General features: G+C 36.5%; 1 protein-coding gene across 2 annotated transcripts in view; it reads right to left on the bottom strand.

Moving 5' to 3' along the window:
- Positions 1-25,708, bottom strand: part of VWF (von Willebrand factor) — a 126,512-nt gene that overhangs the window by 5,601 nt on the left and 95,203 nt on the right. For both annotated transcript variants that reach the window (XR_015914061.1, XM_010225239.2), the window contains 12 exons: positions 24,213-24,418; positions 20,270-20,372; positions 20,074-20,148; positions 19,471-19,575; positions 18,810-19,015; positions 17,464-17,613; positions 14,217-14,327; positions 12,135-12,318; positions 11,156-11,196; positions 6,373-6,489; positions 4,157-4,255; positions 3,115-3,243 (listed from right to left, as the gene is read on the bottom strand). Coding sequence is in view for 1 of the 2 variants with exons in the window: in XM_010225239.2 (XP_010223541.2) it covers positions 3,115-3,243; positions 4,157-4,255; positions 6,373-6,489; positions 11,156-11,196; positions 12,135-12,318; positions 14,217-14,327; positions 17,464-17,613; positions 18,810-19,015; positions 19,471-19,575; positions 20,074-20,148; positions 20,270-20,372; positions 24,213-24,418 (1,526 nt within the window). In the remaining variant the exon portion in view is untranslated. The remainder of the gene's footprint in view (positions 1-3,114; positions 3,244-4,156; positions 4,256-6,372; positions 6,490-11,155; positions 11,197-12,134; positions 12,319-14,216; positions 14,328-17,463; positions 17,614-18,809; positions 19,016-19,470; positions 19,576-20,073; positions 20,149-20,269; positions 20,373-24,212; positions 24,419-25,708) is intronic.

Below are 25,708 nucleotides of genomic sequence, written 5' to 3'. Positions count from 1 at the left end.
TTTGTTCTACTGGAGCAATATGAAAGGATATTTAGAACAGAATTATCCAACAAAATTATTTTCCTGTATTATACAAGAATATAAAGAATATAAAGAATATAAATCTACATAAGAAATCATATTTTCATTATAATCTTTTTATTTATAATTAAAGATGTAAATAGGTTACAATAGTCAATTATTTCTATTCAGTTATCAGTTCTAATCAGTTATTATCAAATGGATGTGGGAAAAATGCTTGAAAATTGGGAGAAAAGGAAAACTAGAGCAAAATTTGGGCCTTACAAATGTTATAGCATTACAGAGACTTACTTGAGGTGACAGACAGTTACAACTATACATACCAAGTGGAATGGCTTGTATGTACCATACCAACCAGAATGGTTGGTATGTACAGCATCTACTCTTTCAAGTTTCCCTCATCAGTACAGTCTGCCCTCCTAGCACACATTAATAAGAGTAAACAAAGAGTGGAGCAGAATGCAGACACCATGGCCAAACCTTGTTGGATTCCCTGCAGAGGTGGTAATCTGATGGTGCCATATAGCTGTGGAGTGAATGGAAGGTGGAGCAGAATGAAGACACTGCGACCAAACTCTGTTGTGCTTCCTGCAGAGGTCATACCATGCAGCTCATAAGCCACGTAGTACCATAAGCTGTCTGGTACCAGGCCAAAATGGTGGGACATCAGTCCCTCCTGATGGACTTTGCTCAAACTTTTCCTCATTCTAATCTCATTATAACACCAACGCACACATCCATCCCAGAAGTTACACACCTCCAAGTTACAACTACTCCTCACTGAACATGCTGTCTAGATTTTTGATTGACTCAAGAGACTTTTAAACCAATCTGTAATAAAAGTAAGTATGACTAGAGTCACTCAAGCTCCACCTAAATGTAAAAGAAAATATATAAAAGGTAAGCTAAGGAGGGAAATGAAGTGAGAGGGAAGACTTCATCGTAACTTCTGGATCAGTCAACAAGCTAAACCCCCTTCCGCCCCTCAGGTCGGGACATTGCCTGAGGAGACTCCTCAAGGTTGAGAGGCCTCTCCCATCTTCTTGAATGAATGATTACTGCCCATTTGTACACTAGATGCTAGCTAAGAACCCCACACCTTACTAGAGAATTTCCTGCACAGATATCCAAAACCTGCTTTCTAAATGTTGTATTTGAATAAATCGTATTATTCGTGAACTCAGTTTGTTGTTTTGAAGGCGACCGGCCATACAGTCAACAAATTGTTCATGAATCCGATACTGCTAGAGTTGGGCCTTTAGTTGACCACACTACTTGTGAACTCAATTCACTGTCTGGAAGGCAATCAGACTTACAGTCAACAGACTGTTCGTGAATCTAGTATTGCCAGAGTCAGGCCTATAGTTGCCACAGTATTTGGTATCGCTAATAAGAGATGAGTCCAGCCACCCCCAGTCCCCCGTGAGGATCTGCTGGAATAGAGGGGGATTTATCCCTTACGAAATTTGGCTCCCCTTCTAAGTGCAACAATGGAATCGTAAGTTCAAAACTGTAAGATATTGCTCCCGGCTTAATGTTAGCATTTTTTTAACAGTATAGATGTTGAATACAAATCAGTTTCTAGTATCCACAGTGATAAAACACATAGCAGTTAAATATTAAGTTTGATTAAGAAAGAAAATCATTTAAACCATCTCTCTCAATATTTTAGCAGTGTAGACATAAGCATGGCTGTTCCACAACAACTCTACTTTTATAGGCAAGTGAACATAAAGTATCATATCTGTCAAATTTGGGTTTTATTTTTTCAAAAAATGTGTGTAGAAAAATATACTTACAGAAGAAAAATTCTGGAAATTCAAGGAGAAGGGGAAAAATGGAAAAATGTAATATTTGTTTACGCTGCAGTGGGACTAAACACCTGAACTTACATACATGAAGGTTTTTGTTCTGTGGTTTTAGGGGAAAAAAAGATAGGCTTTCCATCAGTACCTAGAGCAAATACAATCACCTTTAAAGATAAAATAGTTAATTTTTTAGAAGGGAGGAGAACAAAGGCAATTTGGGAAATTTCAGACTGAAAGTAAATGATGTCTCCACTGATCAAAATACATTAGAATGTGACAATAACCCCAAGCCTGTAACATAATAATCATTTTTCTGAATTTGGAGTTGTGTGTATAAAAAAGCTGAGTGTCCTGCCATGATGACAGATTGGAAAAAATGGACTACAAAATCCTTATTCTTCCTGCTTTATATGTCTGTTCACTTCATATACACATTGGAGAGGCATGGGCATGAGCTGTGTTACAGGTTTTCCACTTTCTGTCATGGCCAACAAAACGGGACCAGGTGCATATAGCATCTATTTGATGATTAAGCAAATGTAGCACCATGTACTACATCCCTTCCTAGATTACAAAACACTGTTTTTCAGCTTAGAGCTAACCCTAGGTCACAGAAAAGGTGGATAAGTTACTGTTTCACAGAATTACAGAATGGTTAAGGTTGGAAGGGACCTCTAGAGATCATCTACACCAAACCTCCTGCTCAAGCAGGGACACCTACAGCATGTTATACAGGGTTGCATCCAGGCGGGTTTTGAAGATCTCCAGAAAAGGAGATCATTTCACAGCTTATTTTAACAAAACCACTGCAAATGTCTAAATTTTCGTTCTTCCTAGAACACAGGGCAAGCCTGTTTTGGCTGTTGGGGTAGTCAAACCATGCCTTATCCTTTAATACACATTTTATATCACAAAGTAGATTATTTGATACTTTTCTCAGTTTGTGTAATAAGCCGCACAGCTTTGCTCCAGATCCCAAACAGAAAACATTGGGAGAACAACCTTTTTCCTGTTGTTGCTGCTTCATATGGAGCAGAATTCCCACATGCCTTTCTCCTTGCAGTAGAGTCCCACATAAAACCACCACATATTTAAAAATAAAGATAACTTACATTTTCCTGATTTTCAAAGAAAGTTCAAACTCAGTTAAGTTAAGATGTTGGGAGAGGCTTGGGATTTCTCACCGCAAATACACATAAAGTACATATATACAGAACTATTAAGACTATTAGAAAACCAAGAGAGTATTAGAGAACATGGAAACAGGACCCATTTCGCTACTTACACCATCAGCCAAACATCTTCTGGAATCAAATGGAGGACAGCCAGTGATTCTCCTTTCCCAGATAAATTCCCCTTTCTCATTTATTTTACAGAAGTGATTGTCACAGCCATCCTGAAGAGATTCATTTGGCTGTAAAGATTTAAGGGCTGTTAGCTTAAAAGCAACATGAGACCATCATTTTTCACAATACTATGCAACCTGACTATTTCTTTACTGATATTCGATCAATACACCATGGTGATTAAGTTTATAAATGGAAACCTTTAGTAAACATAATTCTCAACAAAAGCTTCCTATGGGAATTACTTACTTTCATAAAGTAGTGATTACAACAGAATTAAAGGCATCAATACTGAAAATATCAGTATTTTGCCATGGGGAAAAAGAAAAGTCCATTTTAAGAGAAAAACCTATCTAAGCGAGATCGCTGAGAATTTGGCCTCCAAATTGTCTCTCAGAGAAAATTTAACTTTGATTCAGTAGGGAAGACTGCTAAAAGAAATGGACACATACTCTAAAATTTAGATGAGCAATGAAACAACATGAATAGTTATCTCCCATTTCATGTGAAAGGCTGACTGGTTCTAACCAGAAAATATCTGTTCATGTTTAAAATCCTACTATACCAGAGACATTTTTAATAAGATTCACGTTTTCTACTCAACTTACTAATTTTTTGCTTAAAGTGAGGTTTGAATTTACTGTAAGTATAGAGCAACTGTTTGGGCTCATTTTCTAGCCTACAAGTGCACCTAGATTGTCCATCCAGAAATTTATATTGTTATTGTTTTGTCTTTCATTTACAACCAAGAAATGAACTTTTTTTTTTAAGAAATAATACTAGCACATAAGAAAAAAGACAGTAGCATTATCACAGCCTAATTCAAAATGAAAAATAAAGGCATTTTCCCTGGATCCATTAGAAAGAAATAAAGGAAGGAAAAGAAAGAAAGGAAAAAAATAAAAAGAAGAGGGAAAGAAGAAAAGAAAAAAAAAGAAATGAAAAAAAGAAAAAGAAAAAAAGAAAGCGCTTGAAACTTACCCGGAGGTATTTTAGCCTTCCATCTCTCAGCTTGATCCCACATGAAGTTGGCATACATTTTCCGCAGCAAGAGCTAGGAATTTCTTGCCTTCTGTAATTCTAGAAAGTAAAGGTCATATTGTTCTGGGATTGGTTTTTTTTTTTTTTTTTTTTTTTTTTTTTGAAATTCAGCAGGTGAAGTGATAGCTATCAAAAAAAAATCTAATTAGCTGGGTTTTTTATTAGCTGTGGGGAGTATTATGTTTGTTTTGTGTTTTAGATATAGCTTGGCATTAATCCTCATATTGTTTTGTCCACTAAATTCAAAATTCTTTGACTTTAAAGGCGCAAGGTTGGTTCCACTAAACAATATGTAAGGGCAGAAGGGGTAGAGACCTACTTGAAATTCTGTGGGTGACATACGGTTCTCATATGTAGTAGGGAGGACCATTTCTGCAAAGTTAGTGAATATTACACAATGCGACTTGCAAAATTAGTTTGAAAAGCTTGAAGTAGGAGGAAAGGGCAAGATAATGAATAAACAGTGTGCAGGGAAAGGGAAGAATTGGGTCAGAATGGAAACAGGAAACTAAGAGCAGCAGAGAGTGTATGATAGAATGAAATAAAAAGGAGAGGTCAGAAGAGAGGGCTAACATGGCCTGACGAATGGCACAGGAAGAAAGAACGGTGATGAAAGAAGGCATGGGAGAGGGAGCAGCATTAGGTGGAGAGAAAGTCATAGAATGGATAACGGGAAGTTAAAAAAAACAGAAATGAACCTTCTGAGTAAACACATCAAGTGTCTCACAGTAATGTCTCCAGCTGCTGCACAGCTAACAGCTGTTTATGATGACGTGAACATTTTAAGACAACAAACACTCTGATTGGTTGGAGGCATACATGTTATACCTATGATTTTTATACATATTCTGGAAAAAAAAAAGAATTTGGGGAGAGCAGGGGCATTACAGTACATAATAGTACATAAACTGGATCAGCTAGGGCTTTTTCTGGCCCTGCAGACAAGTGGATCAGTACATTTTGGACATGTAAGTATGTCTGACTGTCTTCTCCTCCCGGCACAGACTGGCCTTGTTTATCAAGTCTACTGGAATCAGTCCTCGGTATGTGCTAATCACTGCCCTGTGCCTGGGCATTATCTGAAAGATAGTGGTTAGAATAGGCTAGCTGAGGCACGGAGAACAATTAATCAACACAACTTATTGCAGACTGAAGCTGGAGCCTACAATCTCCCTCTTAATTTATTAGTGCAGAGGAAACCACAAAAAATGATTTCCTACAGTGCCACTTCCAATTCTACTTAGAGACTGAAAAAGAGACTTCTCCCTTTCAAGCAAGGATCAATTTATGCCTCTCTCAGATAGCGGTAGGGGATCCATGTTATCTCCTCCATGTTATCCTTTTTAATGCTAGGGTCATTAATTACACAGGTTGGTATGGGTCTCCTGGCTTCCACCATTATTTCAGGAGAAGCTAAATGAGAAGGAATCTCTTGAACCTTGTTCTGTGAAATTTGCTGTTGGTTTGTGCTCCCGGGACAGCTTCCCCAGTTTGCTTAAGTCTCAATTCACCCTAGGTATTGGTGCTGAGGAAAGACAGAAACCTATATATATTTCAGCAGAACTACTCAGGCAGTCACTGTTGGTCAGAGGAGTGAAAAGTGAGCTACTTGCCTCTTTCATAGCCAAGCCTATTTCTTGAAGATGGTGGAAACAGAAGTAAAGACTGTAAAATGGTCAGTAGAATTAATGAGGACAATCCCATCAAACCATCTATGACCTGGCTGGGAACAAAGCAGAAATATTGAGCTCAGCTACTAGGTGATTTGGAATATTTGTATGAAAGCCTTGAAGCACAGCAATATAGCTGAGGTGCCAGGCCCAAGAGGAAAAGATGAGGTGAGAGAGGTGACACAGCAGTTCCTGTGAGTGTTGTGTCAAACCTCATTTTGCCTTGAAGGTAAGCAGCCTGGAATGCCTTGACCTGTGGACCTGAGTTCTATGAAGAATTACCTTTTGCTATGAGGAGTTAGATTGCATTTGGTATGACCTAATGCATGGAAAGAAGAACACAAGCCCATGATTTGTCCGGAAAAATTGTAAGGAAGATAACAGGTCTCAGAGCTGTACCTAACATGAATGGTTATATACAGTGGGTGACATGACCTTATCATCAGACACATTCTTCTTCAGAAAGGTCAGACCACTTTCACTTACCACTGGACATGGTTCACAGCTGAATTTTGTACATGTCAGACGATATCTTTGAGAAGACATTGACTGTGGAGTGCAGAGACATGTTGTGCATTGATCCACCATCAGGCGCCTCCATGGCTGAAATATTAGAACAAATTTTTGACAGTCAGCAATTGTCTCTTCATTAAAACTCAAATAAATGAGCAATTTTAGCTATTTTAAATCTGTTTCACTACATCTGTTGCAATTCTAGACAAAAGAAAACAGAAAAAACATGACCCTATTTCCAGAGGCCATTTTCCAAATAAAGCATTTAGAATTCCTAAGTCTGCAAATGAGCATTTCTTTTTCTTATTTCCCTGCTTGCAAAGCAAGAAAGGAATCTTTGGAAGTGGTGTTGAAGATTTTGTTAGATGATTCTCATCAGTTCATTTTCTCTGAGTGGGGTAAATAGATTTGGCATCAAGTCTTCTGTTCTTATGCCATCACAACCTGCAACTCATCAACAAAAATTACTAGTTATTGTACTTATCACAGCACTGCTTAGAACATCTAGAACCCTAAAACCTTAAAAATCACAATGTGTAGAAGGAGAAAGAAAAACAGAGTGAAAAGCTGGCCTTGTCCATAGCTACGAAAAAAAAAACAGTATATGAGCTGGCACAAAATTCTAATTCCTTCCCCAATATTTTGTTTGCTGGATCCAAATACCCTTTCAAAGCAAACAAAAATGTCATTTTAAATGTAGAGAGTGGAAAATGCCAGGCTATTAGATGGGAAACAGCAGAATCTGGAGTTTACAGATTTGGATCTAAACAAACAATATAATTCTGCCACTGAAGTACACAACTCTTCATTTCCACTCTAAACAAACCAGCATAGCTAGATGGACAATATGAGAGGAGTTCATTAAGTATTTTTACAAAGAATTTCTAAAAACTAATACATAAAGCAAATGGACATTGAATATCAGAAATGAATAAAAGTCAATAGAACTTCACTGTTGACTTCACTGGGAGACAGGAATTCTCCTTTCAATTGTAGATTGGTATGCAACATATTTTGCATATTCTCAAATTCCAATTTTTCCTATTCAGTACTAGTAAACACTCATCCAACAAATGAGCAAAAACAAGGAGCTGGCCAAAGTAACAGTGGAAAGATAGTGGACTTGTGGGTAATTCAGAGTCAACACTCCAATATAATTACTAACGAGAAAATGTTCTGAACATTATTTGCCCTCCTACCCTGGAGCATAGTAGAGCTTCTCAAGGCTTTTAATCAAGTTCCCATAACAACGACTTCTTTCTTGTTTTGTGCAGCTCTAAAAAAAAAGAACCTCCACAAACAAGTGATGGAGGTGGTTATAATGTGGAGGTTCCCATTTTTTAAAGCGATCTGGGATTCTGTGATGGAGGTGCAAGCAACAGTGGAAGACTGGATACGATAACCAAAAAGATACTTCTCCGACTCAGCTGCTGTCATCGTTTTGACTCAAGCTCTAGACCTAGAAAGAGAATCCTTCGCTTTCATTACTGTGAAGACCTGACATCCACTATAAAAAGTTAATCTGGGGTTAAAAGCCAGACATAGATGCAGGCATGAAGCTGCAGTTATAACTTTTCCCTGTTATAGCAAAGTCACATGAAACAGTAGATTTCTTGTTTCTAGACAACTGAAGCATTCAGATATCACCATGACAGCCATGGTACAAACTACATGGCCTTACAAGATTATTCAACCCACCAACACTAGTATTACTCTACTGGTTACCGTGGCAATACAGGCACAAGTTACAAGTGATACTACAGATGATACTCTCATTAGATCTCATAGTAGTTTTAAAATTCTAGTCCATTTCATACAAAAAGACAGGAAAAGTTGTGCTTATACTGAAATCACTTGTGGACAGAAGTTTAGGGTTAAGTTTTCTAGAGATATATCAAAACCCAACTCATATACCCAAGTGCCTTGAAACTCTGGGAGAAAGTCTTACTTTGATTTAAAATTTACATCACAGCTTAGTTCCATGATATGGATCGGGGATTGGCATGCAAATGAACTTTAGCAGTGTATTTCTGTGAACAAATATAGCTTCACGTGACAGAACTGAGTAAAATAATGGATTGATATATCTTTTTTATCTCCATATGATACATCTATCATGTTCTCTTGGATAAATTAGTATAAAACAACAACATCTACTAACACAGTGTTAGACAATACAACCAAAATAACCTGCCTAAAGCCCAAATCTACTCAGATCTTCAAACATGCTACTCACTAAAAGCCTGAGAAAACAGATCAGTGATACGGATAATCCTTTTGGTAAATACAGCCACCTGCTTGGAAATCTGCAGTTAAAGCCAGTTGCAGCATTGTTAAGAACAGTGGTGAATGCAATACACTGAATTACTGAAATATAATATTGGTAACCAGATGGAAGACAAAAATGTAAAAAAATTAAGGACATAGTCATTTTATCAGAACTGCAGTAAAAGAGTCCGAACTTGTAACTATTCAATGAATTAGTTAATGAAGCAAATCTTTCCCCTGATATAAAATGACAGCGGAAACCTTTCTGTAAAGGATCATACTCTCAGAATGAAGGCTTTGAAATACAGGAAGTATAAACTTCTGTGGACATCATATCTTCCTTTCTGACCAGAGCTCTGGAACAGTCACAGAAAGTCATGTCAAAGCGATGGTAGCTCCAGCTGCTCAAAAATTTTCAAATATATAGCTAGTTTACTTTAAAATATTCATTAAATAAAACTATTTTAGCTCATAGTATCAATTAACTTAAGATAGGTTCTAATGTAACCCCCCAAACTATTTTCTCCTATTTTCCATATCAAAATAGCTGCTTTATTTAGAAATCTTCCAAAGTTTGTATTTTTTATTGCTAAGTGTTAGGCCATATCAAAATACCACTCTGTTGTGCTCTCTCTCAGTCCAAATTCATTACAGAAGATTTTGCCAATAGTTTACTCTTTGAATGCTAACCTCAGTAATGTTTGACCCTGTGCAAAGAAAAGAGCAAAAAGGTAATGCTGAGACTTACCAATACCCTCAAAGACTTTCTGCACAGACCATGTTTGATAAAATGTCCAATTGTCAGGAAGAATAATAATACATTTTAAAAACTGTATTAAAACTTACGAGATTTTTATATAGAATTAGATAACAATGAAGTTTTATGCCATGAATTCATGGCAATCTGAGCAAATTTTATTAAGATAGGAATGCTTTTCAATATTTAAGAAGCTAAAATATTTTGATTTTAGATATCCAAAATAGAGCTACTTCTAGTTTTGTGTCCAACATGATATTTGCTTCAAAATTTTCTTATGCTTTATTTTATTTTAAAATATTTTAAACCACTTGAGAGGAAAGAAACCACTTTTTTTTCCTGACATGTTAAGTAGACATCATTCTGTTGGAAGAGAAAAAAAATTGTTTACATGGTTCATTAAAGGACAGTATACAATTGGAAATACACTTTTAAAAAAATACAGAACATAGGTACACATTCTGGATAACAAAAGGTGGCAGGAGGTCAAAATTATTAAACTGTATGACATTCTCTACAGATTTGATCTTTATAACTTCATAAAATACCACAATGAGTTTTGACAACATACCGTAGAGAAGACAAATAGAGGAGTCAGAAAGAAAGCAGATTATTACTTGTTTTGCCACTTTACAATCCTTCTCCAAATGTTCTGATAGAAAATCAGAGATACTCTTTGGATTTAATTCCACAGGAATGTAATTCCTGTACAGAATGAAGTATATTTGATTACAAGACTTTAGTTCTAATAAACTCATAAGCTTATGCCTACAGAATATGGGAAAAAAATGAAAAGAATATGGAGAAAAATAGAGGGAGGAAGGTTTTTTCAGCCATACCACAAAAAACTAAAGAGATGTGAGCAAACTTACCTTCTAAATAAATGGAAAAAAGGAATAAATGCATAGATAATAGAATACATAGGTTAAAAGTCAGGTTAAATGAGTAAAAAGGACCAATTTCCCTGGAGAATGATGAGAATACTTGGAGTTCCTTGACACCAGAGGTTCTGCCAGAATATGGATTTAGAAAAACAATAGACAATTGACAGAGCTCTCCAAAGATAAATTCAGCATAAATGAGATCAGATGCCTAACTCCAATGCTTCCCAGTGTCATGGATTGGGTTAAACACATCTTAATCTATACATTAAATATGCAGTTGAGAAAAATAATTCCTCTGAGGGCATATCAGCAGCAATCTGAAAGCAGACAGAGGTCAAACAGCAAGGGAGTTCAGCTTTCCTGTTTCTGCTAATAGCCAGAGGAATACCTCTTCTTCCACACAGGTGGAGCAAGAGTTTCCATTCTTTTTTTTTTAAATCTGTTTTATCCTCTATGTAAAATAAGGGATGTTTTTCCTTCCCTGACGTAGGCAAGGATCACCTTTGAGAATATCCCTCACAGCTAGTTTCCTGTGTGTTTGGTAGACTACAAGTCATCACACAGTCCACCCTACCACAGTTTCTGAGCACATCCTTACAAGATGAGGAAACACTATTGTCCCCATTTGGAGAGATATTAATTGTCATATAGGAAGCCTGTGGCTGAGTCATGAACTGAACATAGTCGACTGAGCCCATTACCACTGCTTTTACTACAGTCTCATTTGCAGAGATTTTGACCGAACAAAGTTGTCCTGTGAACTTTTGGAAAATTTATGCTCTACCCATGCTCATTAAAATATTGAAATATCTTACTGACATATCAAATAACAGGAATTGAGTCTTACCCCAATAACAGTGCCATTCAAAAGACAACCATTCACGGGTACTGAAAAAGAGAATAATACACCATTTAGTGCCATTATTTATATTTAACAAACCATGAATATGCTTTTTGACTTATTTTCATCTATTTTATGTCACTAGATCCATTCTCAATATAAAGACAGACAACTTAAGTTCTTAGACTATAAAGGCAATAATTTGCCAGTGTTATCCTGAATTCTACCTTAAAACCTACCTTGCTGAGCTGTTTTTCCCAAGTACATGGTACAATGCGGATTTTCCCTTTCAGTTCATGCCTCTCAGAGGCATGAAGTTCTGCCCCTCAGAAGAGGCAGTCATAGACTTCCTCCAAGTTGCAGTCTTTACTTTTATTCCTCACACTTCTAACTGCTTATAGCATGGTAGCATTTATTCTTGTCAAATAAATGTGATTGGGAGTCTTCCCAGACTGAGGCCAGCTGGCATAGCGTGACCCATGTCTGCGATGATAGTTGAAAGCCACAGCCCCAATGCTCATTGGTGCTCAGAAGAGAGCACAGCTGCATGCAAAAAGCCTCTGTGGTGCAGACCTTGAAACCCTCTAATTCGTGAACCTGCAAAGTTCACGAATGCCTGCAAAGTTTTTGGGAGAGAACTAAGCATTCTAGGCCAGAAGCATGTCAAGGTCCATTTTAACTGCTTAACGATATAGGAACATGGCATAATTTGCTAGTTTAGAACTTGTCCGGCATGTCTCCCTAAAGCATTAGTAAGTAGGACGAATAATAGGTAGTTAAAAGGGAGACAATTAATATTACTTAGAAAAAGGAAGTAATAGCATAAGGTGGTATTTGACTCAATGCCTAAATCATACAGCAGAGATTCAAATTATTATTAGGTTTTCATAATAAACATTTCTGAAATTAAAGTTGAGAAACAGAAGATCAGTATGTCAGCTGACTAATTTTCCAGTGGTTCTACTTAACACATATGAATGCTTACCGCATCTGCAGGAAGGACAGCAGTCTTCTATTTGGTTGCATTGTAATTCAGTTCCCTCTGTACAGTTGGGCACATCCATCTGAGAGCAAGAAATATTCTTTTGCTGCACAAAAACCTCATTGTTCACTTGGACACATTCATTGATAATGCAATGATTGAATGGAGATCGCCATTTTGTGCCAACCTGGCAGGAAAACATGGAAGTATTTTATATTACAGTATGCAGCAATGTTTGTGCCATCAGATAAAGGAAGGACAGTCACAAGTGATATGCTGATTTACATAGTGTATGTTTACTTCCGCAGGAATATTTTGTCACTCAAGAGTGCTCATAAATCCTTTAAATCCTTACTCTGACAATCTTACAGAGTAGATCAGTGTTGACTTTTTAAGAATGGTTAATATGAGACTCCAGCCCCACATCTCAGTACTGTAAGATCATATATGTTTGCTTGGAAATTGAATGAGTACTTTTCTCACTTGTTAAATAGTTACTTCGATATTAATGACAGAAGAGTTGAAAGAGTACACAGCAAGAAAGAGACATCAGAATATAGAATCATAAAGTTTGCAAGGGACCTATAGAGGTCATCTAGTCCAACCGCCCTGCACACGCAGGGTCACCTAGAGCATGTGGCACAGGACTGAGTCCAAGTGGGTTTTGGAGATCTGCAGAGAAAGAGACTCCACCACCTCTCTTGGCAACCTGTTCCAGTGCTCTGTCACCCTCCCTGTCAAGAAATTTTTCCTTAAGTTCCTGTGGAACCTTTGGTGCTTCAGTTTGTGGCCATTTCCTGTTGTCCTGTCGCTGGCCACCACTGAAAAAAGTCTGACCTCATCCTCCTCACTTCCTCCCTTACAGTATTTTTATACAGTAATCAGGTCCCCTCTCAGCCTTCTCCAGGGAGAACAGGCCCAGCTCTCTCAGCCTTCCTCATAGGGCAGATGTTCCAGAATCCATTTTTCATTTAGGACAACAGAAAGCACTAAGACATGGTGGAACATTAGCATATAGCTTTTCAATGCTTATTTTATGAAACAGAAGATAATATTGAACATTTTTAAGAAGTATCCTGGTAAAGGCAGGGCTAGAAAATGATACATTTTTCAAAATGAAAGAGACAAGCAAATATTAACAGCACAGATTTCCCAATGGCATGTAGATATAAATGCAGAAACACTATAATGAATAACACTTTAGGAAGAAAAGAGTGTTGAGAAGGTCCATTATTTGAAATACATTTAACTTACTATTTCTGCCTTCCTTTGTTAAATGCAAACCGGCAGGTAGGATTAAGAAATTTAGTGCTACTGGAGTAGACAAAGACTTATGCTGGCCAGCTGGGTTAGTGACAGGACAAAAGGATTAGTCTGAAAAAATTAAAAACTGAGGGAAAGAAAAGAAACCGATATCCACTGAGGGTTCCAGAGTCGTAGGTTTATTGCAACACATTTAAAATAGCATTGTATACACTCATTTCCCTTTTGACTTTTTGGTACAGACATAAAGGAATTAAAGGGGATGAGACATACTGCTGAAAATAAACTGTTATTCTGAGCAAAGAAACAACTGTGGCCTGGACCACTGCAGTCTGCTCTGGCCTGGAGCCATTATCTTTAGCAAAGGGATGATAATTATTGTCCCCATTTCAATGTGCACCAAATAGTATATCCTATTTGAATAGGACCATGAAATGCAAGCAATCCACTATCCAATCTGCCTGTTATCTGTAGAATAACATAAATTAATGAGGATAATTTAAACAAATAATCTTCAGTCTGAAAACCATCCTATCCCAATATTCTTTTGAAGTTACTAATTTTACGTCACAAGATAGCTTCTTTAGAGCCTAAAAAATTTGTGTACTAGCAAAACCGAGTGGTTAAATCACCCTACCCATACAAGAATTTTTTTTTCAACGTTTCTTGCCTTAAAGGAAATTACTTGCATTTGCTTTATGGTTTTTTGATTGTTTGCTTTCTGTTTGCTTGTTTGTTTGTTTTGCCTTCTCTGGAATACAAATGATTTGAGGGCATTTCTGCTAGAAGAGAAAATGCTCACACCACCACTGACTGACTTACCTCATGTAAACGAGCATCTGCATCACCTCGTGACCAGAACAACTGCTCCTCACATGCTGTCTTTTGACATCTTCCACAACACTCCCCTTCTTGGATGACATACTTATATCCCTATAAGACAAAAAAAAAGAAAGAAAGAAAAAGTCTCAGGAATAAGAGAAGATACATGAGAAAATTAACTCTAAAAAAAGCCTGAGATAAATGCTTAATGCTTGTTTTGTTTGTTTTTGGAAAAGGAAATTTTAAAACACAACTGTAAGGCCACACACTACTATTGCAAAACAAACAAGTGTTCCATCCAGTTCAACAACTTTTTAAATGGCTAACATTACCTGGGAAGGGGTGTGGGAGGGAAGTACACTAGTCATAAAACTTCTTATCATCTTATTAGCTGCTGTTTAATTTATATTTTGAAAACCAATTCAGCTACATGAATTAAATAATTCTAGGTAATATTTTTCCTCAGTTCATTTTGATCCTTACTGATGACCCACTCTTGTAAGATCAACTTCTCTGGTGTGATATGGATCACTCTTCATAGGAGTTCAGCAAACGCTGATGGTGCTCAACATACACACAAAAATAAATGAAGCAAGTAACAAAACAAAACAAAACAAGAAACTCCAAGCCTTGAAATAGTCAAGAATATACCTGCTTTTTTTAGGAGTTGAACAAATATGTAATAACACAAAGATCTGTTACAAGACAAAAAAGAAAAATTAGATAAGCAAGGAATGGAAAGAGATGAGGTAAAAGAAAAATAGTTTGGAGTGCCCTGAATTGTTTAAGCAACACTGAGCAAAATCTATTTCCAAACATTATGGTTTATTGTATGTGAGCAATTCCATGTATGCATTAGTAAATTATAAAGACAAAGTGTTTCAGATTGCATTATAGAGGTGCGCAAAAGGAAGAAGCGGCAATGAATCAGCACAGCTTTGGAACTAAACTCATTTATCCCTGAGTCAATTTTCTATTATTAACTCTCCAGAAAAATTAAGACACCATTCTCTAATTTCCATAGTAAGTTATGTTTTAAAGTGCAAGCTAGATGTTTGAAATACTACCCATCAAGATTTTCAGTTTTTAAATGACTTTCAGTTTTTAGTCACTTCAAGGTATTTGGAAAATTGCTATCCATTTTATCATCATTATTCTCTAGAAGGATATACTGGAATTGCATGTGCAGAGAAATCCCTACGGAATAGCCTCCAGGAGGCAGAGACACCGCTTCTTCTTGTGGCACATGTAATGACTACAGCAATTATCTGAGTGCTTTCTCAAAACTGACAGGAGGATAGAAGAGGATAGAAGAAGGGAGGGGACCAAGACATAAAATGAAGCAGATCCATATCTTGTTTGCAGGTGAAAGTTTTGTGTTTGCTGTTAATTTAAATATCTTTACAGGATTTCAAGATTGGTGCATCTCAGTTAAATATCCTTTCTTTTTTTATATATAGTGTTTCTTTAAATTCTGTAACAACAGAGCACATCTGAGTGTGATTTTGTCATATCTGGGAGAAGAGTAGTGTTTTTTTTTTCTCTATGTAAACAAAATATAAGTTGTTTTCACATAAATCAGTGAGATAGTCAACAATCATACTGCACAAGTTTAAAACCTATTAATGTAAATAAAACCAATAAGCAGGAGGATGTTTGAACTTCATCTGAGTGATAACTCAGAGTTAAAGGAAGTCTTCAATGTCAGCAGTTTCCTGTATCTTAACTGAAAGAAAACCCTTAGGGATAATTTAAACAAGATTGCAGAACTGCTGTAGTCCTTGATGTGGTTATTCACTGAATCAGGAATAAGTTAATAAAAAGACCTCTGAACTCTCCAGAATCCAACAGTGAGGGTTTCAGTCACTAGTATTTGGACACAATTAAATTAATTAAAGGAGGGCAAGAAGTGGCAGAATATTGCCCAAAAATATTGTCTGTTGCCCTCCAAGCTTTTTTGTTTGTTTCTTTTAAGAAAATATTTTTCAGACTGCAATACTTAAGGCTGTTTTGACCAGAATCTGTAGCTTTACCTAACCAAAGCTTTACTAGAATATAGATCATTGATCAAGTCATGGCTATGAGCCAAAGTGCATACAGATATTTTAAATCCAATATTTCATAATCATTGCAGTATTAAAAAAACAAAGTCTGTTCTGCAAAAGAAAATTGAAGGAATTTGCTTGTAAGAGTTGAAAATTCTCATATCTACCCTCATAGTTTTCACTGTATTGTGTATAATAATGGATTTCATAACACTTGGTATACCGATAAAAGAAGAAATATTGTATATCTCTAAGGAATTATGCAGTATTCAAGAAAAAGTGTGGGGAAATAGTCAAAAAGAAGAAAAAAAAAAAAGACAGTTTATATTTAGATCACACCTTTGCGTGTTCACACGCATACAGTCTGTCCAGCTCTGTTCTGATAAGGAGGCTGGAAGCTAAGTAATATTGAAACACAGTGATATTAAGATATTTGAAATTCCTTTAAAACCGAGGTACGATTAGCTTAATAGACTTCAGAAAAACAAAATTGATTCTCTTCAGAAAGAGAGAACTGACAACTTACATAACTGAAACATTCATAGTCAAACTTAAAATGCACAGTCAGATGTACTAAAATACAATTTAAAGTAAATTCAAATGAGAATTTGAAACAAGCAATTTGGAAGTTTGGCAAGTGTGCATGGCATATTTGTTTTGAAATTCACTGTTTACCCATCAAGCAGAGAAAAAGATGGAGCAGAAAAAAATAAGTGAATCTTGTCTCACATAGTGTACTAGAAACCCCAAAACATTGCACCAGCATCTGAGCCAGCACAGTGAATGCAATATAGAAGCAGTATATGTGCCTTGTAGTTAGAGGACTCTGCAAGAATTGCAGGATTATGCCCTTCCTTGCAATTCCCACAGAGCCATTCAAGCTGGAACAGCTATAATGTGTCTAGGGACCATTGTGCGCAGGCTTTTAACAGCCACAGAAGGTCTCAGTGTTACAACTCATATTTGAGAACGTTTGTTGTTTGGTCAACTGTTCAAATTTGCAGGTGAAGGGGAATTATACTATGTACATCCTAATGCAAGAATTTAAAAAACTAGGTGGTTTGTAGAACGAGACATAGTTCATCTCTGTTTCTGCACTGAGGCAGCAAAAAATGACAAATGAGCTTCTTCTGGCCTTCACTTCATTGTGCAGGGGAGAACAGGGCTCCACTGGGTAATGAATTAATTTAAATGTTACTCACCCGAGAGCATAACATATTGCATGTTTTTTCATGACATTCCATCATCTGAAGTCCTGTGACATCATCTTTCATACCAGTGCAAGCACATTCTCTACAACCATCTTCCCAGGTTTTCCCAATGGGGTAGACAATGTTGTTGTGCACACACACCTACAGAATACAACAATCAGTACAGAAATGGGCACACTTCTGGTCCTAAAAGACTGCATTTTAAGACATGACATCTACTATATGGAATATGTTGAACCCAGTGGAAATGGTAGGTCTTTAAGCTTTGGCAACACTACTGAAGAAGGGAAAATAAATGCAGTCAAAACTGCTATTTTAGGAAAGAATAAATACAGAGGTTTTTATCTTTCAGTGGAGTTGTCCAGGATTTGGATGTGATCTGATTCTAGAGAAGAGAAGGTCATGAAGAAGGATGCATGCACACAGAATTTTTTCAGCTGATCTGACAAAAGGTATTATATTGAACTACAAACATTAATTTGCTTTTGTTATGACACAGAAAAAAGTGCCTCCTCTTAAATTGCACAATTGATATATTTTATATCATGTTATTAAAGACATGAGCCCTTTTTTTTTTTTCATAAGTGTAGAAACTGATGCACAGAGAAATGCAATGACTTATGCAAGGTCACGAGGTGCTGAGGAGCAGAAAATAAAGCTCAGATCTAAGTTGCAAGACAGTGCAATCTAAGCTAAGTTGTAAGATAAGTTTTCTCCAGTGGAGGTTACACTGCCTTTCAAACTCTCTTCTAAGAAACTTTATCTTAAAGTTTAACATACTATACTTGCTTATAAAATGGTCAGAAATATAAAAGACAAATTTACTCTATGATATTTTAACACAGTCAAATGCTAATTTGGCAAAAATTTATAAGTGGCAGTATAGTTCATATGAGATATGATGCCTCTTCAGGCAAAGGCAATCAAAGGGCAAAAGCAGTTTGGGTCTGAGGTGTTCTTATATGATTGAAAGAAAATGCAATTCTGAAATATGGTAACTGTACTGATCCAAATGCACATAGCTGAGTTATACAGAAACGAATTCCAATCTCAGAATTATCTCTGAAATTTGTAATGCTTGAGTGACTCTGAAAACCTCAAAGTCACAAAAAAAAATGCATAAAATATGTCTGAATAAAGGCTTATAATAAAACACTCCCAGCATGAGAGAACTGTTTATTTTCCTTGCATGCACATAAGTTGAAAATGCCTTTGTATCATTACCTAATACTCAGCTTTGGAACTTGTTTACATCTAGCGTCACACCTACTGTGGTATTGTCACTCCATATATAAAAGATATCCGTATTTGTGGAAAACCCAGTACATTTCCCTTACCTGGTCTGGAATGCAGGTGGTAGATATGCAGCCACAGTCATTGGTGAGAGACCTAGATAAATAACCAGTGGGACAGCTCACTGTTGAGTTCGTACAGCTGCAGATGCATTCAAATTTATCACAGCACTCAGTCTTCTCAACAGTCAATTTTCGATGTGGTGGGCAGGAAGGACTTTGAATTAAACTGCATGCCTCTCTGTTACAGGCTAACAAAAAAATATGAAGCACCATGTTAAGCACACAGTATTTCAGAACGCTGCAACTGAACAATGACTTCTCTGGAGAATGACTTCTTCTCTTGTTTCTATAAAGTTTTATACAGTTACTTAAAGGCTAAGAATTAATGCAAATATAAAAGACTCAGGTCAAAGTCTGTGCTGCAGGTCTTATCCTGAGGAAATGCTCCTCTTTCTTACAAACAATTGAAGAGATTTTAAAGGAAGCATATGGGTCAGAAAACACACATCCAAGACAGCAGTGCTTATCTTTTCCTTAAATCAAAAGCGTATTCAAGAAGTGCCAATGACATCCTTCTTGCAAATTCTTCAAATGTCCTGTCCATTAGCTCCAAATGAAATCTTGTAGAGGGAAAGAACAAAGCTCAAAGGAATTTGTCAAATGGAATATACCACTGTTACTCTGTTTTAAAAAGATACCTTACCACATGTATAATTTGGTCTGCATTCTCCTGGGTTGTTCAGGGCAAGCTGCTGACCAAACTCACAGTCAGGGGCAGGAGGCAAATCACAGGAGACTAGGTCACAGACTAAAAAGAAATTGAGAGAGTTTTTAAGACAACATATGACCAATAGTCCATCCACCCCCATTAGGTTGTTTTCCCTACACTCAATTGCTATCCTAAATTCTGAAATTAAATCCTGAAATAAATTAAAATCTGAAATAGAGTGCAGCAGGTTAGAACTTGTTTTCAAAATAACTTAGAGAACAGACTGGGTTCAGTTTATGTGCATTAATGTTCTAAAGTTGTGCTTAATTTTCTTTCTTTGTGCTTAATTTAATACAGATCATTCAAAAAATATAATTGAAAAATCATTTAGATTTTCCCTTCTGCATCTTTTACAAAGGGGCAAGCTTTGTGGGAAGTGAATGCAGATTCTTGTTCCTCCCCTGTCCATAATTCTCACACACTCATTCAGTGGTTTAAAACACAGAATATTATTAAATGAAAATGTTAATTTTATGTCTTTAAATCACCTAGTAAAAATATATGGCAAGTAGATCCCAGTATGTTGTGAGAACCTACCACACTCATACTCTGGGCAACATTGTCCAGGATCTCTGCGCAGGCGAGGGACTTCACAGGGACCACATTCAACAACTGGAGTAAGAATAAAACACCCACAAAACATGTTTGGATAAGAAGTAGATGAACAGGCAACAAACAGCAAACATATTTAAATCATCAAACAGCAATCATATTTAGAGCTAAAACAATTTACATTTGACAGTAGAGCAAGGTCGGACAGTGCAGTTTACTCTCCTGTTGTCAAGACACGTGCAGAACTTGCAGGGTTCATTGGCAGGAATCCATATTTCCATGTGCTGCATAAAAACAATAGTTAGATACTAAGTTTTCTACTAAGTTCTTACTAAGTTCTACTACTGCTCATACTAAGCATGCTGGTGATGGAAGTGGATGAGGGTGAACAAAATTAATCCAAAAAAAAAAAAAAAAAAAGACTACATAAAAGAATTGCTTGTTTGTGAACAGTTAGAATCTAAAGAGTAATTGTGAAATAACTGTAATTTATCAATTTAGCAAGTGATTTAAAAAACACATTATTGGGATAAGGAATTACTATTGTTTTAGGCATGAAACATTCTCAGATGGTATAAATGTAATTGCAAGCTATTACAAGTAACAATATAACCATGGAACTACATACCGTGATCAGATGTTTAGTGCTAATAAGGCAAATAGAGATATCGAGATATTTTTGGAAATACACAGAAGTGGCTGCTTTGCCAAATTAGTAGTACTTAAGTAGAGAAATAAACTTTATTATTATTATTATTATTATGAAGAATATTTGAGGTCTCATCTCTTCATTTCCCAGTGGGCTGAAGACTGGATGAATAATATCAGTCCCAAATCAGAAACTGTCACTCCTTTTGTGATTATCTGATCATAATAAGTACATTACCAAAAATAACAAGTAAAATGTACAATTAACCACCTGCCTCTCGTGAGAGGGAGGGAAATCCTTGATTTTAAACAGGCAGTTATCTATGAGGACTACACGTAACAGCCGCATGAATCGAAAAGAGTGAAAAGATGAATTATAGACAATAAAGTAAATCTGCAAAATTGATCCAGCTTCTGTACAAGAATTTGTAGAATAGGTTAGGGTGGCATGAAAGGGAAAAGTGTGATCTGGAGTACTCTGGAGTGCTTTAAAAATCTGTGTTGAGATCATCATTAATAACAATAAAGAAAAGCAACATTTAAGCATATTTCTAACTGCACTCCTAGATATATATGCACCTTACATCTTATAGCGGTCTGCAAAGACAGTAAAAATTGCATTTTGCTTTCAAAGGTGAACAGCATTACAAGGATAAGACAAGAGGCAACCTAGAACAAGCTAACCAAAGATTTAACAAAGCTTAGGAACCAAAATACATAGGATTAGTTAATGAGAATGATGACAAAGTAGAAAAAAAAAAGGCAAAGAAAGCTTGCATCAACATATTGCTACTGAAGACCATTTTCTCAGAGCTTGGGAAAAGCAATTACAAGCCCTCTGCTAGAACATTCAATGGATTTGCAGTAAAGAGTCCTGAGAAGGCACCTGACAGAGAACACCCACATTTGGAGATAGATATGAAATGCATTTTGACATTTCAGGACACAGCAAGAATCATGACATTTTTTTCTAATCTTTCCATCAGCTTCAATTTTCTAGCAGCTTTTTCATCATTGTAAGATCCTCTTTCTGATACCAGAAATGACAGGAGATAGCACTGTTCTATGTAGAGCTCTATGCTGGCATAGACAATCCCATAAACCCAAGCACCTATATGGTATGGAAAGGTGTGAGCAGTAGAGAACACCTGAGGGAAAGAGAGAAGTTCAGGAAATCATATCCCACAACTAGTTTCACTGTTCAATATACTGTTCACACTGCTAACACTGTGATGCAGAACGCCTGTGTAAGCTGAGCCTCCCTGGCTCTTGATGACCCCATCCACATGTAAGCTTTGCCAGGAGGATGCATATTGCAGATTTTCAGAGTTAAAACCCCATTAAGGAGTATGTGACAGTTCACATGAATTTTAGAACTTCTGCAACAACAAGTAGGTAGATATCTCTACAGATGTTGTTCTCAAGAGACATACTGAGCTTTTCTCCACAAACACTTGAAAAAATTATTTAAGTGGAAATTGCACCACATTGCCTGGGGACTTGGGGAAAGCATACAGACCTTATTCTTTAATCTGTACTTGCACTAATGATTTCATTTAGAACAACAATAAAATGACTAGAGTTTTCGGGCTCAATGGAAATTGTGCACAACTGATCTGAGTTTAGAGCATTGATTACATACACTGCAAGTTTAGAGGAGGAGAGTGAGAAAGTGGGAAGAGCTTCCAGGAGAAATAAATGGATTTTTTTCTCTCTCTTCCTCGTATTATAGTTACTGTTTGTTTGTTTTTTTCAATTGACTTTTACCAGCTCTATTAAGTATTCTACAAATCCAGTGAGACTACATTTAAAATAAAGAATAAAGAACTAAAATGGAACAAAAACTGCCATCTAATGTATGGAGATTCTGTAACTTAAAATGCAAGTACTTAAGACCTACATAGGCTCAGTCCTTCTCAAAAACCTGGCTTTCATTTTCAAAGACAGCACCAAAACCACACTATTGTTGAATGAAAGAACACACATTCGTTACGTTTTTCCTCCTCTGCCAGGAAGGAGGACTCTGCCTTGTCCTGCAGTAGGAAACCTGCAAAATCGTTTTTACTGCAACGCTATTTAGTCACTTAGCTGTATTCTGCAAATACCAGCAGGTGGCACTAATGCATAAATTACGGCACGGGCGGGATGGTCTTTGCAAGCATAGACCTGCGTGCCTCTGGGGTCCGAGCAATTCTCTGATGCGTATGTGCGTATTGCACGGGCAAACAAATATTCCTCATGCAAATTTGCAATCAGTACCACTTGCATTGGTCCAATAGTGTCCGAAACACTTCCTCCAGTAAACTGGAGGGTATTAGGGTACTCTAATGCACCTAAAAATGACATTTCCTCTACAAGTTTGATGCTGTCATTATGTTAATTTGGTGCAAACAGTATTTGAGAGAAATGTTTTAAGCCAAAAATATTTTTTTTACATTTGTTCTAACCATCAGTGTTAAAAATTTGTTGCTGAACTGTGAGTCTAAATGTGTGTATGAAAAAAAATGAAGTTATTCAGAGCACACGTGTTCATTTACTTGTAATAATATATCTTTTCATGCAAAGCACAGACTAAACACTAAATACTATTGACAAAGACTTCTGGTCCTTACAGAAAATATATGTTATAAAAGAGATCTGTCTGTGAAACCAGGTTTGGCAGTAGAATAAGAACGTCCAAAAATGACCCAAATCTGATGTCCATAAAGGACTGAAAAATAAATCTCCTTTCCCTTAAAGTCTCACAAGAAAGCTGAAGATTTAAGAGGACTGAATGACTTCAGAAAGATGTCCTAGAGTTGATTGGCTGGAGGTGAAGAGGAACAATCCTGATGTTATTTGGAAGAGGGGATATAACAAAGAGCTTGTGCACTTATTGTATGTTGCTAAAGAGGAAAATGAACAGTCTCTAACTGCAGAGTGGCACCTGGAACCTCTCCATTCCATTTTGCCATTGGATTGCAATTAGTTCAGCCCTTTTCAAGTAAAAATAATATGATAAATTTCATCAAATGAATGATCCTCATCTGCATATATTTGATGGAAAAAAAAGGGAGAAGATCTAATACAACTTCACCTAAGTTCAGCTTACTCTCACTGCTCAACACCAATCACTTTGAGAAGACAATACACTTCAGTGATTTTGATCAGGGATTCCAGTTTCTTGATTAAATTGACATTAATGGTAAAAGCCTACTGAATGGAGGTGCTTATCTTGGTAAATGGTGACTTATGCCATCCCCCCTCTTTTCTCTGAGGCCTTCTCTTCACACAGATTTCTCATGCATTTCCAGGTCTGTAGAGTCCCTCATGTGAATTTTATACTGAGCTCATCTAGTTTCACACAGAGGAGGCTACACGGGGCTGACAACCAGCCAACTGTGAGGAAATAAGCCAGTAAATAAAATGTCCAAATCAAAAAGCATTCAAAGGTACAAACCCAACCCCTTACAACAGTAAGCTACGTATATAGCTACCTGGTGGCGTGTGCCATCTTCACTGATGCATTGTGTGCAGTCTTCTTCAGCAACACAGCTGTTGTTAAAAATTACCTGTCCATGTGGACAGAAACAGCCTTCTGTGGGATAATCCGTGCAGACACTGAGCTCAGTACTATTCTCACAGTGCTTCATGCAGGCTTTGTGGCAGTGATCATATATTAAATATGTGGGACATTTCATTGCTACAGGGAGACAGAGAAAAACTTGTTAGACGAGATCTGAAATGCAGAGCAATGTTTTCATTTATGCTTTCTTTAGAATTCTGTCCATTTTTTTTGAAAACGATCTTCATGAATATATTTTCTCCTCTTCAGATATTAACAAGTTTGAAAAATACATCTTTAAAAGTAAACAAATCTGTAGAAAAAAAAATGATAGAGAATACATGCTTAACTCAACATCCATGCAAAATCACCAAGCCACATTTTCAGGTCGTATGAATCAGAATAACAGTACTTACTGTAGCAATGCTACAAGGGTTTACATTAGCTGAATATCTAGCAATTTTTCTTTTTTTTTCAGGACTGTGTAAGAGATATCAGAACCAAGTGTATTAGAGAATAATTGGTAACTGTGCAGGGTTGGTAGACATCCAGGACAGACTATTGTATTAAACAAGAAGTCTTGGGCAATTGGCAATGTTTCTAAGTGATTAAAGAAAGCTCAAGAACAGAATATATGGATACTTCAAAAACAAATCTGCTGGATTAACTGAAATACCTACAGTCAAAAAAAGTTTCATTTCTTAAGCTAACACACACAAGTTTGCTGGTGAGTTCATGACACTAAGATCATCATCTCTCAAAGCAAACGTAAAACTATGGCTACAGCTACTCAGGGAACCTATGTACACTAATTCTGTGCTACATACTGCTGTAACCTCCATAACTGTTCTCTACAGATTCCATTAGAAAAGATATTTTCTTATTTCCCATTTTGTCCCTTTTGTGAGGTTTATAAAGCTTTTTATAGTTCTCTGACAAAAGATACTTAAAAAGACTAATGAAAGAAGACCTGAACTCCAAATCAAACAGGCACTCATCAGCTGAATTGTCTACATATACCATAGCCAAAGGAAACAGAAAAAAAATGCTTTTAAGGCTAAGCCTGCTCTGTTTTGAGCTATTCTAAATTCAATTATTTCTAATGTGCTGGAGTTGTGCATAGGGACAGCTATCATATTTTAGAAGATACAGAGGAGCTTAAAAAGTCCTAGGAACCTGATGGAAGGTTCAAAACCCTTATGAAATATATTGGTTGGATTACAAAAATACAAAATGATCATCTAAGTAAAATAGGAGAATTGACATAATTTGAGAATCTTGTCCACCATCAGCTGAGCTATTAGTTTTCGAGAAAGAAATCATTCCTATAAACAATTCTGCTGAATATAAGATAACTATGGCAAGCACCAATGTTTATTTACTGTGATGTTCTCACTTCAGCTATAATGAACATATGTAAAAATACAT

The sequence above is a fragment of the Tinamus guttatus genome, unplaced genomic scaffold (assembly GCF_059628265.1).
Source record: "Tinamus guttatus ecotype Peru unplaced genomic scaffold, ASM5962826v1 Tinamus_guttatus_pri_ptg000753l, whole genome shotgun sequence".
In the NCBI taxonomy this organism is placed as follows: domain Eukaryota; kingdom Metazoa; phylum Chordata; class Aves; order Tinamiformes; family Tinamidae; genus Tinamus; species Tinamus guttatus.
The sequence above is the reverse complement of the archived record's forward strand: the minus strand, read 5'-3'. Positions and strand labels throughout refer to the sequence as shown.